Source organism: Rhinatrema bivittatum, chromosome 12 (assembly GCF_901001135.1).
Source record: "Rhinatrema bivittatum chromosome 12, aRhiBiv1.1, whole genome shotgun sequence".
Classification (NCBI taxonomy): domain Eukaryota; kingdom Metazoa; phylum Chordata; class Amphibia; order Gymnophiona; family Rhinatrematidae; genus Rhinatrema; species Rhinatrema bivittatum.
In genome coordinates this window covers 54,265,016-54,279,919 of record NC_042626.1, presented here as the reverse complement: position 1 = coordinate 54,279,919, position 14,904 = coordinate 54,265,016, and the positions used below count along the sequence as shown (strand labels likewise).

At 44.1% G+C, this 14,904-nt stretch overlaps 1 protein-coding gene and 1 long non-coding RNA gene across 2 annotated transcripts in view; one reads left to right on the top strand and one right to left on the bottom strand.

Moving 5' to 3' along the window:
- Positions 1–1,413: 1,413 nt before the first annotated feature.
- Positions 1,414–14,904, top strand: part of MEOX1 (mesenchyme homeobox 1) — a 43,569-nt gene continuing 30,078 nt past the window's right edge. Inside the window, exon 1 of the mRNA XM_029573928.1 lies at positions 1,414–2,108. Coding sequence (XP_029429788.1) covers positions 1,664–2,108 — 445 coding nt within the window. The 5' untranslated portion in view covers positions 1,414–1,663. The remainder of the gene's footprint in view (positions 2,109–14,904) is intronic.
- LOC115074461 overlaps positions 12,864–14,904 on the bottom strand; it is a 169,256-nt gene continuing 167,215 nt past the window's right edge. The window contains exon 3 of the long non-coding RNA XR_003852250.1: positions 12,864–13,468. This is a non-coding gene — a long non-coding RNA (uncharacterized LOC115074461). The remainder of the gene's footprint in view (positions 13,469–14,904) is intronic.

The following is a 14,904-nucleotide window of genomic DNA, read 5'->3' as shown; positions in this document are numbered from 1 at the left end:
TCACATCTGTCCTTACATGGCTGAGTCATCTCAACTTTTTGACACAGGGAGGCAGGATAGCAGCAAGCCAGATGGCCAAAAAACAAAAACAGATATCATGACTTCTAAAATAATAAACTGACATCAGCTGCTAAAGGTATGGAAGGAACTAATGGACCCCTTCATCTCATCATGAAGATAATCCGATGAAGTTAAAGTAGGAGAACCGACATTATGAGATAAATTGTATTAAAGAAGCTATAGGAAATGAAGCTATCTCGTGTACTGTACAACAGCTCAGAATACCATCTTGCTGCTATTTTCTGTTGCATTGTCTTTTGCTCTCATTTCTAGGTTTCCTACCTTCTCTGACTTAGCATACTTTATTTCTGTTGTACTTTAGAAAGTTTGCACTTTCTATTATACCCAGGTCCCTTGAATAGAATATAAACCTCTCTTTCTCAGTGCCTGCTCGTCAGCAGTCCATACCGTCCGTGTTCCTGCTTCAAGTGTACCAGTTTGATGCCTACACAGGGGCTCTGATGACGATCTACTCTGCTGCTGCCTGTGCGCGTTACATGTATCAGTGTGACTCCTGACGGAGCTCTGATGAAGATTCCCTTTTCAGCTGTCTGCACTGGATTTGGGACACGCTGATAAAGAGCAGCACCCCTGGATTTCTTAGAATCATATTGGTAGAAGCAGAGTGGGCTTTAAATTCAAACATTTAATATTAACATTGTCTCAAAAGCTGAATGCAATTCTGAATGATACTGATTTCCAAGACCCACTCAATTTTCCCGCAAATATTTTTCACTGTACCTTGGCCTTTAAATAGGTAGAAATAAAGCCCAGCTACGAATAAAAAGCAGTTATTGGCACATAGAGTTAATTTATAAAAACAATATATAGACCACAAGAAAAGCTGAATGAGCTGCTGTGGATAGGCAGACTAGATAGGCTGTCATGTTTCTATGTTTCTACAGACAAGAAAGATAATAGATTTATTAGAAATTAGATATTATTAATAAATATACTATTATTTCTCCTCCAATTATTTTTAATCTGTGGGAATTTTGCTTTGGCTTGAAATCTGGATCTGGTTCAGAGGTCTTCTTGCCCTTCCCCCCAGGTATAAAAGAGCTGGAAGAATTTTGTTAACAGAGGCAATAAAAATTTTTACTGTGGAGCGTTACAAGGCCAGTTTTGTGTATCTCTCTGTTCAGCATAAAGTGCCTTTAAAAGTTTGCATCTGCAAATCCCATTAGATGTACATATAAGGTTTCTGGTGATTAATGGCACCCTGGTTTGCTTGGGTTGGAGCACTGCCCTGTGTGTTAGTGTTAACCCCTCCTTCCCCCCTGTCTCATGTTTCACTTTGTAGACTTACCCACCCTTGCGCGCCCTGCATGGGATTTAAAAAGTGGTTCCCCGACCCGGCAGGGCTTCAAAGCACATTTTCACAAGCCAGGAGAAGCGCTGCCCGGATTCCAAAAAAATTTAAAAAAAAATCAACCTGCCTACACCGATTTAAATGAATGCAGTAATTTGCCTGCGCCAGTGCTGATGATAGCAACGTCTCCTAAGGGAACGACACAGGGTACCTTCTGGGGTTCCCCCCCCCCCCCCCCCTTTTATTTAAAGAAAATTACATCGCCAAAAGCTTGCACGTCGGCAACTGAGCATGGATCCATCCGGCAGCAGCTGCATGCGGGGTGCCCCCGCTTCCTCCCCACTCTGGGGGTGCATGCGGACCCCCCACACGGAGGCCCCGGCGCCGCACTACCCGCAGCCTCCCTTCCTCTTCCACCAGAAGCCAGATTTCGCCGCCTACCCGGACTTCTCGGCCTCCTGCCTGGCAGCAGCGCCCCACACGTTCCCGCGGGAGGAGCGCGCCTTCGCCGAACAGCCCTCGCCCTTCCACCCGCCGGACTGGCACCACTTCCCCGCCAGCGAGGCCCGCCGGCACGTGAACCAGAGCGGGCTGAACCTGCACGCGGGGGAGAGGGAGAACCCCAGCCCGAGCCTGCTTGACACCTCGGGGTGCCTCTCTGAAGACTACGGGGTGCTGGGGAGCGTTACAAACGAAACGGAGAAGAAGGGAGCGAAGAGAAAAAAGGAAACGCCAGGTAGGTGGAAACCATTAAGGGCTGTCTTCATGCTGCTGGGTGACAAGCGCCAGCAATTAATAGGCCTTCTCCTTTCTCAGTATTTGTTCCAGTCTCTCTGGGAAACTGATCAAATGTTTGTTTATGACCGCAGAAGCTAGGTAAAAAAAACTCTATTATTACAAGCTTTGCATGCATAGCTCCCCGGTCTGTGCCCAGGTACCAAATCTCTTAATAAACCCGAACGGCAAGTGTAGATTACAGACAGCAGCTCCCAGTTCAGTTTCATCCCTCCAGACTAACAGCTGGGTTGAATTTTATAATGTGTGAAAGCTTATATCTAGAAACCATGGAGATGACAGACAAGCTGAAGGTCAGGGATCCTCCAACCTGTTGCTTGCCAGCACCGAAGTGCTCCCTGGCAGACTGATGGCATTCATCTACAATGCTTAAAATCGTTGATTTAATTGTTCCTAATTTTTTTTTTTTTTTAATCAAATATAATGGTGCTCACTTGAACATCAGAAAATAGCTTGGTGCCTGGCAGATGGAAAAGGTCAGAGACCCCTGCGGTAGGCAGTGTCTTTTGATTGCACTGGCTTAATACATGAGAGCTGTGCATCCTTCATCAGTTTGATGCAAAATAAGTCACATTAAAAAAAGTCTCACTTACAGCTTATTTGTTGACCCTCATTCAAATAGGCGTCCAAGCAGACTAACAAAGCAACCTCGCTCCTTTATTAAAAGTGAAAGGAATTAAACTTTTTCCGCTTTCAGCTGTCACCCTAAGTTTGTCCTTCCTGGATATTGCTGTTTATGGGATTTCTCTGTCATATTAAACTATAATCTTCATGATCCAGGGATATGACCCCCTGCCTGTCCAGTTTTCTGGCAGTTAATACTTTGTTCTTTTTAGATCATCTTGACACCACTGTCTTTACAACATCAATAATGACTGTATTTGTACGCAAGCCAGAGCCAGATTGAGTCGTAGGCAGCGCGGGCACCCCAAAACCGGGACTCCATTTGCTGCTGTCTGATTTCTGTAGGCAAAATGTCCTACCCCTGGTCCTCTGCCCATGGGCACCATGGTCTTAAATCTGGCCCTGCCACAAGCTGCTGCTCAGGGGGGCGGCGGGCCCAAACTGCTTAGTTGCAATTTCCAGATGGATTAAACTCAAAAAGAATTTCAGTGGCAGCGGTGTATAGGGAAGCTGAAGTCATATGTTCCCAATAACCGTACAAACAAGAAAAGCAAACTGCTGAGGTCAGGATCTAATAGGTTCTAACCCAGGCTCATAAATTAGAAACGGTAGAAATAAAAAAAAAAATATATATATATATGTGGAGGGGTGCATTTAAAAACCAGAAATATTTTCCCAGTCACCTTTAAAGATAGTGGGGGCCATGGTACTGCAGCAGGAAAGGAAAATGGGCAGATACTGGATGGGCCTAGAGGATCTGTGGTTCCCAGTTAGTCAAAAGCAAGTCACAGAAGTTTAAAAACTAAAAATGTGGCTTTTTTTTTTTTTTAAAGCTGGAAATGAAAAGCCTGAAAATATTCTTATTTAGGGAGACAATCAGGCTGGATGCTAAAGGGCCAGCAGAGGATTCAGCCTGCCCATGGAGGATCCATAATTCCTCAAGCCTCCAGCCACTGCTCAAGTTACAATCTACCTTGCATTTAACCAGAGTGGAGGCAATAGTTGCTAGGTGCACAGTCAGATAATGAGCTGATAAGACACCCCAGCGGAGCAGAAGTGCTACCTGCACAAGCATTAAGGAATGTTTAGCGGTGCCAGAGCTTGGGGCTGCATGTGAGAGACGATGCTGTCCACCAGTTCTGCCACTCAGGAGCAGCTCAGAGGGTTTTCCAGCCTGAAACACTGGGTAGCTTTGGGGTATCTGTTCTACTCTGTTGCTCTTCTCTGAAATGATGTTTTGGAAGGGGGGGGGAAGGGGGCCAGCATGGCTTTCCCTTTTCCCAATCTGCAACATGGAAGGGCCACCCAAGCCCCTACACCCCCACCCCCCAGAGTGCACCTGCTCAAGGCATCCGGGGGGGGGGGGGGGGCAGATGTACTAAGGAGGTTTTCCCCCCCCCTGCATTATGGGAAAAATGTTTAGGATGCAAGGCCCTGCGGGTGCCATCAAGGAAACGCTGGGGACTCTACTTTCTGGGGAGAAAGGGGGAAGAGAGCGCGAGCTTCTGCCAGCACAGGTGATCATTCTTTTGCAAGATGGCATCAGGCATCCTGACAGCTTACCTTTCTAACCACCTTGTGCCTCAGGCAGCTGCCACCAAAGGGCACCAAACGGCTCAAGACATCAGAGGTATCCTGAAGACTCAGCGGTATTTCAGGCTGAAGTTAAAATTCTCAGTATACAGAGACATCTTCATGCAGAATTCACATTTATTAAGGGGCGGTTTTCAGATTTCCCCACCCAGCTTACAGATCTGCAGGTGACAAGACCGGTCGCCTCATTTTCAAAGGGAAGTTTCCCCTCTGAAAATCCACCGGCACCCGTGCCGCCCACGGACTTTGCGCCCATTCTGCAGCAGCTGCCAGATAGATACGTGCCGGGAGGTCCGAGGGGTCTTTTCAAAACGAAATCCCTCTGCACGCTTTCCTTTCCCCAGCCTAATGTACTTTTACCTGCAGTGGGAGTTCTCGAAAACCACTCTTATGCAGGTCAGCTCGTGTTGGCCCTTGTAAAAAACTTTTGACATTTTTTATGCCAGGAAGATTTTAAGAAAGGATGCTGTGATTTTAAGGACACGTAATACATATTAAATATTTCTAACTCTTTATCTCCCATTCTATGTATATCACTAGATTTTTCTATTTACCTCTGCTGCTCTCCCAAATTATTTTATATACACACACACACACACACACACACACACATCCTGTTCTGCCTCTGTAGCCTATCTGTAGTTACGCTAGGACTCTCTCCATATCGCTTGCTAGTCATTATCTGGGAGTGACGGGGTGGGGTGGGGGGAATTGATGGCTGCCCCCTCATCCTTGCACGTGGCCGAGAGCTGCTGACAACAGAGCTATGGAAATGCAAACAGATAAATTCCTTTTGTCATCCAACCACTTAGCGACTGCTCCATTTCCTGAACTCCAGCTGTGGTTCCTTAGAGTACAGCTGGACAGACATATCCAGAGTGTTAAACAAGGGGCAGGCTTCCTCCAAAGGAGTTCTCCCAAAATAATTCTGGATACGGCACAGGGCTCCTTTCATATATTTGTTTTCTATAGCGCATGGTAAATGTAATTATATTTCTGAGACGTTCTTAGAATAAACAGATGGCTGATATTAAATGATGCTGGCAACAGGGCCTGCTGCATTTTATAACTGAATTGACTGACACAGAGTAACCAGAGTCTTCCAGAGAGTACTGCAGGGTTGCAACAGAAACCTACAGCAGGGTTGTGTTTTCTAATCTTCTAGGTATCTTAAGACTCGGAAAGCAGCTTGTAAATAAAATAAATAAATAATAAACGACTTTCATAGTTTTGGAGCCAAGATTAAACACACAAAATACAGTTTTATCAATTTACCACAGTTTTTAATACCAGAGTTGCCAGGACACCACACCATGGCACCACCCTCCCCTTCCACTCTCCAGTTCATGTAGAAGAAAATGCACTTTGTATACATCCATATGTGGGACTTTTGTGCTGTGCTCAGCCTAAAATTTTCAAACAAGCATTTAAACACATGGGAGGTATTAATCCCGCAAAAAAAAAAAAAAAAATTTCAAAATGCACAATTTCTTGAATCCCAGTATCCATTTTCTTTAAAGAAGTTAATGTGAACAAGTTGGAGATGGGTAATGCGATTCCTAGTTTTGTGTTTTGTCTCCATCCCCTGCCCACCCCTGCAAAATTCACAGCTGGCCTTTTCTCTCCTGGCACACCCATCGGAAGGAGTGCCATCCCACTGGACACATCTGGCACCGAAGCAAGAGTCTCCTTTCAAATTTCCGCAAAATCCGTCCACAGAGAAGGCCCTCCCCCACTACCCCTTGATACCTGTGCACACACGGATAAACAGATGAACAAGCAGTTACGGAGTCTACCGTAAGCGCTGCCCACGCACCTACAAAAAATATCTCACTGATGGTCCTGGGGGAATCTTTGTAAGGGTCTTTGGAAAAGACTCATCACAATCTCCAGAGACTCCAGTTTCTGCAGCACCAGCTCTGCACTATTGCTCTCATTAAAAAAATCTCTTATTATCTTTAAACAAGCTGCAATGACTTGTACATAGCTTAACATCTGGTCCCTAAAACAGATCAACTTCAACAAAATTCAGAATTCCCCCAACAACATTTGGTAGAGAGAGAACGTGGCAAATTTCAACAAAACCTCCCCCATTCTACCAGGTGTACAAACTCTCACAAACAGGCACTTTTGCACTTTAAACACAACTAAAAAGTAGAATCTCTGAATCATATATCCCCTGTCGTGCACAGTGGCGATAAAACAGAACACCGCTGAGCCACTCAGTAACAGAAAGATCATCGCTAGCATCTTATACAACACAAGCATAACGCTAGTACCTGGTATTCTGAAAGCATTTCTTTGCAGTCGTGCGGAATCTGGGAAAGCTTTGTGTCCTGAGGTTAAAAGACACCGTTTTGTTTTTTTTAAGAGATGCCCATGCCCTATGACAGGCAGCAAAAGAAGTGCGATGAATTTACTGGTTTTGGCCTCCAGAATGGTTCTCCTAATTTAACCCCATAAAAACTTAACATGTTAATGCTCATCAAGCAAAATTAACTTGCTGGCAGAGAAGATATTTTCCCGACTAAGTTCTCGTACTTTTCAAAAACCATGAACTGAAAACATTTTCGTGTTTAAGCACGGGCTTTCTATGTTTTGTTTTCCAGGAGGGAATTTCTCTAGGCTTCCTCTTCTCATTTATTCTGTTGTCACACCTTGTTATTTGTAAACCGGCATGATGCGACTCCCATCGCGAATGCCGGTATATAAGAAATTTAAATAAATAAATTTAAATAAAAAGAGGATGAATTAGCCCGAATCTGAAACTTGTGAGCATGATCAATAGTCAAGGCTTCAACCTAATTTTAAAAGTATGTTACAGGTTGTGACACTTCTTTTTCCTGGAGACTGGCATTAATCTAAAGAGGAACTTTTCAAGATGTCAGATGACATTTTAACAGACGGACCTCCTGTGGTCTCAAAAGTACTTGTTCAGAAATGTCTTGGGATTATTCTTATGTCATAATATAAAACTAAAATTAAAAATACGCTATTGTATGACATTTGTGTTTTAAAGTTAAGAACCGTTCATTTCTGATCTGGATGTTCATAACTGGGTTAGATTAGGTAGTACGATCTCCATGCTAGTCCCCTTAAATATGTGACAATAAAGGCTGGAGGACATGTTGCAGGTGATCCCCTCTACTGGATGTAACTAGAGAGTCCATAACGGGCTTCCAATGGTGGAGGCTGAACATAGAACATGATGGCAGAAAAAGACCTCGTAGCCCATCGGGTCTGTCTAGCCACATCTCCTGCTCAACTTTACAGTAGTCTTCTTGCTCAGAGATCTGCTGTGCTTGTCCCTTGTTTTCTTGAATTCGAAAACAGTTCCTCATCTCCCCTGGCAGGATGTTCCATGCGACCAGTGCTCCCATTTGCCAAACTTTATTTCCATGGAACTGAAGGCCGATGGGCTAGCAAGTTTCCCCGTCCAGTAGTAGCGCTTAAGTTCTAGCAGTCAAACAGGTCCTAGAGAGAAAACTGGACTACTCAGGGGCCGTAATTGCTTTTATCAGACCAAACTGATTGTTGAAGATTAGTTTTGGAGACCATTCAGGTGCCTTTTTTTTTTTTTTTTTCCTGAAGGGGAATTTGTGGTCTTCTTCTAAGCATATGCACCTCATTGTCTTTGAATAATTCTTGTGATTACTCCAATAAAAGTGATCACAGCCTGCAGAGGGTGCATATACCTGACAGAAGATCGGCCATGGGTTATATTACATATTCTCAGACATCTGGACAGACCAAGCACAGATTAACCAGGTCTGGGTATATTATTAAAATCCAGGCATGTAATTGTTTCCACATTTTCTCTGTAAGAGGAAATTCTCCTTTACGCTCAGTGCCAGAGCAGTCCATCTTGTTCTGCGGCAAATTAAAACAAACGGCACATGAATTTTATAACGAGGGGCAATTTATCGGACGGCATCGTTGGTAAATCTAGATTTTGGCACGGTTATCTAGGTGTCGAGTTTGCAGCCGATGCGGTTGTATGCATGGATTAGTTAAAAGAGCAGAAAGGTATGAATAAAGCTCTTTGGGTTGAGATGGGACCTCAAACTTTGGTCCTTGAGGGTTGCAAATGAACTCAGTTCACTGACCAAGTGTACATGAATATCACTTTGTGAATATTTGTTGTGGGGGGTAACAGAAAAAATCTAGAGGAAAGTTTTCGAGGACAACCTAATGTATAGGAGAAATAAAGATATTGGGTATTAGGATGAATTTTTCAGGGAAAAAATAAATGCATGTTCCTTTGCTCATTTCCAGATCAACTTCTAGGAGTCTGAGTGGCAAACATATGGAAGGGAAAAGGGGTTTTTTTTGATAAGCATCAGCAAAGCATACAAAGTCCAGTTTGCACATTTCTTTTTTTTTTTTTTTTTTTAGTGGAGTGATGGAATTGGCCACTCAGGTCCTCAAAAATTGCATACAGGTTGCATTTTCAGGATCTCCACAATCGTACTCATGAGGTATATCTGCATCCAGAAATGTCTTCCTCGATTTGTATCATCTGGTGATCTTGACGACCTGATCCAATAGCCACCTCTGAGTGGCTCTGGTTTGTGGTGGAATCTGCTGATATCTGGCCCTTTAATAATCCACCAGCCACTTCTGTGTCAGCGGCAGGCAGAAAAACCTGATGGGTCCAGGCCACAGGAAATAAAAGTCACCAAGGGTCATCAGGGCGAATGATTACAAGTGCCACATCTTATACTTCATCCTAGCACATAGAGGGCGGCAAGCCAGTTTGGCCCTTTAGGATTAAATCATCTGCTATTCGCCCAGTCCCCCAATGAATACTCACAAGATGTATATGTATTGATTACAGATTGATTTGCATATCTTGCTTACCCTGAAACCCAGATGGGTTTGTGGCCCTCGAGGACTGTAGTCGCACCCTCCCACTGCCCCATTCTCTGGTCCAGTTCCTGCAGGCTCCTTTGAGCTATAAATAGAGAACAAAAAGCCTTACTCTTCTATTATATTAAAATAAGATGTGATGCACTGTTAGTAAAATTGTTTCTAGCAAATAAAATGCTTTACTCTGCCGGATTGTATATGAAAGTTTAGCGCAACATTTTTAAAACTGAAAGTTAAGTTTAGTTTTATGGCACTGATATGTAGACAGTGGCTTCTGCCACACATGCATGTAACCTTGTCTTAGGGTAACTTTACTGAATGCCAGCCACACAAAAAAAACTTGAGTGGGGTGCAAGGAAGGAGCCAGGAATTTAGATACTCAGTTTCGATTCCTCTATCCCAGGTGGCTACTGTGACCTTCAGAAAGTCACTTAACCTCCCTAGGCTCAAATTTGTATTGTAAACGCTCTGGAACAAGAATACTAATTGCAGAATTTACTTTCTCCACTGCTGTGTATAAGTCATAGATGTAAGTATTATTAGTGAAACGCTTGTCAGATTTAGCATTTACCAGAAGCACAATCCCCCTTGCAAACTGCTTCCAGTCGCATGCATGGGTTGTCTGGTTTCAATATTCTCCGTGTTACATTTTCCCAACTTAAAAGGAGGCTGAAATGTGCTAAAATAGGGCTGAGGGGTGTGGCATAAACTGCAGCAGACGCACAAGGCTGGCATCCCACTGCCTCACCTGCCTCCCTTCGATCTCGGCTCTTTCACATTCAGCTGGTGGACAGTGGGCAGGGAGGAGCAGGGGGAGAAAGGGTAGTTACAGCCCCCCCTTAGAAATTCAGCAGACATTTGGTACCTGCGCTGCAGGGGGATGAGGGTGCCCAGCTGTATTCCTGCTGCAGCTGGGTAGAAATATTGCATAACTGAATTCCTGGCAAATGGGCACGTGCAGAATCAGATCTATATATGCAGATAGGCATAGACAGAATTTATTGTAGGGCAACCCAGGGTTAGCTAAAAATGAACACGTACAGACGCTGCTGTAGATGTGCACACATCAACAACAGGTGAAAGGTGCTGCTACTTTGCAAGGGTACAATGAAGTGGGGAAGATCATAATCATGAATGAAATCAATAGGAAACGAAATGGCTCCCTCCATGTCAGTCAGGTGGTGGGTTCAACTGTCCCCCTGTGAATCATGTGGACAATTTGAAACAGAATTGCAGAGCTGGGGTGCTATTTCCATCCACAATAAACATGATCATTTTTAGCTTGTGGCTATCTAGACAGGTTTTTTTTTCTCTACTTATTTGGTTGTAAAAAGACATATTTGAATATCTGAGATGACCCAAATGCCAGACAGCCTAAGGGACGCGGCAAAATGATTACTTTTTAATAATCCAGTTGGCAATTAAAAGAAAATAAATGTGTCTAGATATTCCTTTCCATTCTTAATCCCATTCTAGAGGCAATATGTGTCTAACTTTAAGAGGCTCTTCCATTTCTGGTTTTATCCCATTGCATTTGTGTGAGAGAGAGAGAGGAAGACTATATATAAGGCCCTTGAGTAGTTAGCTATTTATGCTACTATAGGAGGCCCACCTAGTAACTCAAGGTGAGGTTTAGGTAGTAATGTAGGGGTTAGGAACCATTTTGACATGCAGAGTGAGACGTACGAACTGAACACGGCACTCTTGTGATTTGATATCTTTCATAGTGAGGAAATTCACACAACAATGAGATTTGTACAATATTCTCTCAATGTTCTCTCTGTCTCCTAAAAATTCCCTCTTTTGATTAGCATCGCACCATGCATTATGGTGCTTGGAAAATGATCCTGATAGTTTGATGCTATAGTCCTGAGGTAGGCGGCACATCAATGTGGTCAACTTTTGACTTGGTCAGACTGGGGTACCTTCTTTCAAGTGCAGCAAAACACTGAGAAATTCTTAAATTCTGATTCTCAACATAGAAATCTCTCTCGAGCGAAGTCAGGAAGGAGCTGTCACATTGTACGGCGTAAAGATGATGAGGTTAAGTTATTACAAGATAGAACGGAATGCAGGAAATATCATGGTCTTTGTGCTGGCACTCAGCGACCAAGTCTGCGTGCGTCCGATTTCCAACTTCCTTTACCAGCGCGAACAGCGAAGGCAAAAAACAAAGAACCCTGGGCGGCCTACGCCCACATCCAGCACCCTAACAGCAACATCCCCCGTGTGTTTATCAAGTCCTTCAAAAGCCAGAGAAAGTGTTTGTGTTAGCAATTACATAGCGGGTGGGTTTTAACTTCTACCCTGGTCCCAGCAGTCCCTTGAGAGGTGGAAGGGCACGCTGAAAATCTAGAAAGCAAAATGAATGCACCTCAATCTGCAGCCAGAAAGATTAGTGGCAGACAATAACTACAGTTCAAAAAACTTGTTTTTTCTTAAGTTTACCCTCCCTTTAGTCAGGTTAATAGCAAACAGGCAAGACTTCCAAATCTACAGCATCAACTGAACCCAATAAGTTACCTTTGACTCTAGGTTTTACAAGAATAAATGACAATTAAATACCTCAAACCAAGCCAGCGCAGTATGCTTTACAGGGCAGTGCCCTTTTATACCAGTTGTCACTTTATTTGTGTGGGGTAAAACCAAAAAAAAAAAGGAGGTTGGCAGCGATGAGTTAAAATTGTATGTAACCTATGCAAATTAATAGTGTATATCTATGTTAAAGAAAGGATCCGACAAATTTATAGAAGATAGATCGCAGGCTACTTAATGTAAGAGGGATGTCGGTTCGAGCTGGAAACTGAGATGGTGCGACATGAGCTGGACAGCTCTGTTAATAAATATGATACGCCGCCTTTTCTTAAAGGTAAACTCAAGGCAGATTACATAAAGTAGCAAGACACGTAGAAGTAAAATTTAAGACCCACACACTCGCGCATATGTGCGTGTGTTTTACCGGCGCACACATATGGTCCCTCCGATTTTATCTCACACGCGTGCATAGGTGCGCGTGTTATAAAACCGGCTATCTGCGTGAACATACGCGCACAGTTTTTTATATTGACGAGCGCATGTGCGCACAAATGCCATCTTGAGCGCGTAACGGGGGGGGGGGGGGGATTATGGTAGGTTTGCATGGCAACGCATTAGGCCTTTTTTTTTTTTTTATCAGTTTGCTCCCAGTTCGCCCCAGTAAAGGACTTGCTAAACCCCCCTAGCTAACCTGCCTCCCTTTTACACTATTGGTCCCAAGCCCTAAAACCCTGCTGACTGGCCTCGTATTTATTTTTGTTACATGACTTACACAGCGTCCATAGCAGAAGTAAAGTTACGCGTAGGGGATCCCGGCGCACGTTTGTACGCGTAACTACTTATGCACGGACTTCATGGTGCAGTCCGGGTTTGCCCATGTCCTCCCCGTGCCCCACCCTTTTCCAGAATTTTTTTTTTTAAATCCATGCGGCGTGCGCAGGTCCGAGTCTTGCGCATATCTCCCGGTTTTGGCGCGTGCAGGCCTTTGAAAATCGAGCAGTTAGTACATAAGTAATGGATGCACGTGGATATGAAGTGGCTTGCAAGGAAACAGATAAGACCTGGGGTTCATTAGACAGGAATAAGGAAGTGGGTACGTTGCTTAACTAACTATATATTTATATACAATTTATACACGATCATAAAAAAAACAAAAAACAAGAGGCTACAAAATATGAGACTGAAGGAAAAAATCCAAATTGTCAAAACAGTGGCACTTTTGTTCCCATAACTTATCATTCCCCAATGGATATTACATAAGAAAATCTCTTATGGAAGGTGAAGAGAGATCAGCATCTATAAGCACACCTTCACTGGAAACTGAGTTGATCGATTCATTTTGTCATCTCTTATCAGTTATTTTTTATAAAGTCTTGTGAATATACCACTGTGCACCAATTTCTCAAGTTTAATAGAGAAATCTGATCTCAAAACTTGTGTCTTGTTTTCAATCATTTAAAAGTCATTCGTAACATAAAGGCTTCCCCTTAGCTTCACTGTGAGAGCGTTTCACAACGCATCCCAAAAACATAAGACGTGATGCTAAAATCCTCGTTCTTCAATCCATTTCTTTGGAAATGCTTCTACACGTGAATAAACTTGGCTCCTATAAACTCCCGATTCAGACTGCGTTTCTCCGGTTAAGCTGCCTCAGATCTTCTTCTCAGGAAACCATCAAATCTAAAAATCAGAGCAGCAGTCATAAGCACAAAATGGTAGAAGGATGTTTAAGAAAAGCATTTTTTAGATTAGCTGTCAGCTGTTAAAGTTTACTGCCGACGTGAGTGGATGAACCCAGCATCCTGGATTCTGCCTCATTATACAGAAGGAAATAGGGAGGGTAATTTTTCAATGATGGCACCTAAAGTTATGCCCAGTTTATAAAATTCGGTGCAATCAGGCCAACTTTGGAAAATGACTGGGGGCTCTGAGTGGAACACAAATTGCAGCACCCCCAGCAAGAAAAGAAAAAAATAATACTACATGGTGGGTCACGAGTGTGACTGAGCAGCCTGTATTTAAATATCCAGAGAGGAGCAGGTAATGGTGACGCAGCGGGGAAGAGTCGTGTGGCCAAAACAAAAACCAAAGAGGCACTCAAAAGTCCCGCCAGTCATTCATCTCTCCTTACTCCCTCGGCACTTTTTATTACTTCTTCCTCTCCTACATGGGCATTCTCTGTCTTTTATATTTGGAGGCAGGGGGTTTAGTATCCTCTACCTGCTCCTCTCTGTTCGCCCTCTTATCCCGTTTCTGCTTCCCATTTCCCCATACACTCAACTTTTTCTCTTTGCCTCCCAGTTTCTCTTCCTATCCCTGCTCTGCAGGCTTTGGGGCCGATGCAATACATTTTGCGGAAAGCGGGCACTTGACTTTTCAGCGCCCGCTTTCTTAGCGCACGCATGGTGCCCGCAAGGGGGGGGGCGCCATGCAATATGCAAATTAGGGGGTCACGCTAGCAAGCTAGCTTGCGCGACCTTAGCGCCTCCTTGCTAACGCAACCCCGCGGCGGCTGCCGGTTATGAAGACCGACGCCAGTAAACTCGGCATCGGTTTTCATAACCGGCCGTCTGCTAGCAATGAGAACGGACGCCGAGTTTACCGGCGTCGGTCTTCATAACTCAGTCTGCCGAGGTATTTTTTTTGTTTTTTTTTTTAATTGAAGACGTACTTCTTCCATGTGCGCTCAGCTATTAATGCCTGCTTCAGGCAGGGCGTTAATAGCTGAGCGACAAATGTGCGTCTCTTTTTGAATGCAGAGTGAATGAGTTAGCGCTCATCACATGCCTTTGCATGTGATGAGCGCTAACTCATTCACTCCGTGTCGGGCGCACGTTAAATAGGCGCTAATCCCCCTATTGCATTAGGGGGTGGATTAGCGTCTATTTAACCTGCGTCCGACAGCAGGTTATACAGTGCACTCGTGTGAGCGCACTGTATTGCATTGACCCCTTTGTGCACTCATTCCCTTCACTGCTGTCCACCTCTTACCCCTCCTCAGAGCATTGGGCTTCCCTTCATTAGCGGGCTTAGCCAGGGCTAGTTCTTCCATTAGGAAAAGTAGACAGCTGCCTAGGGTGTCAAACATTTCTGTTGGGGGTTGGGGGAGCAGTGGC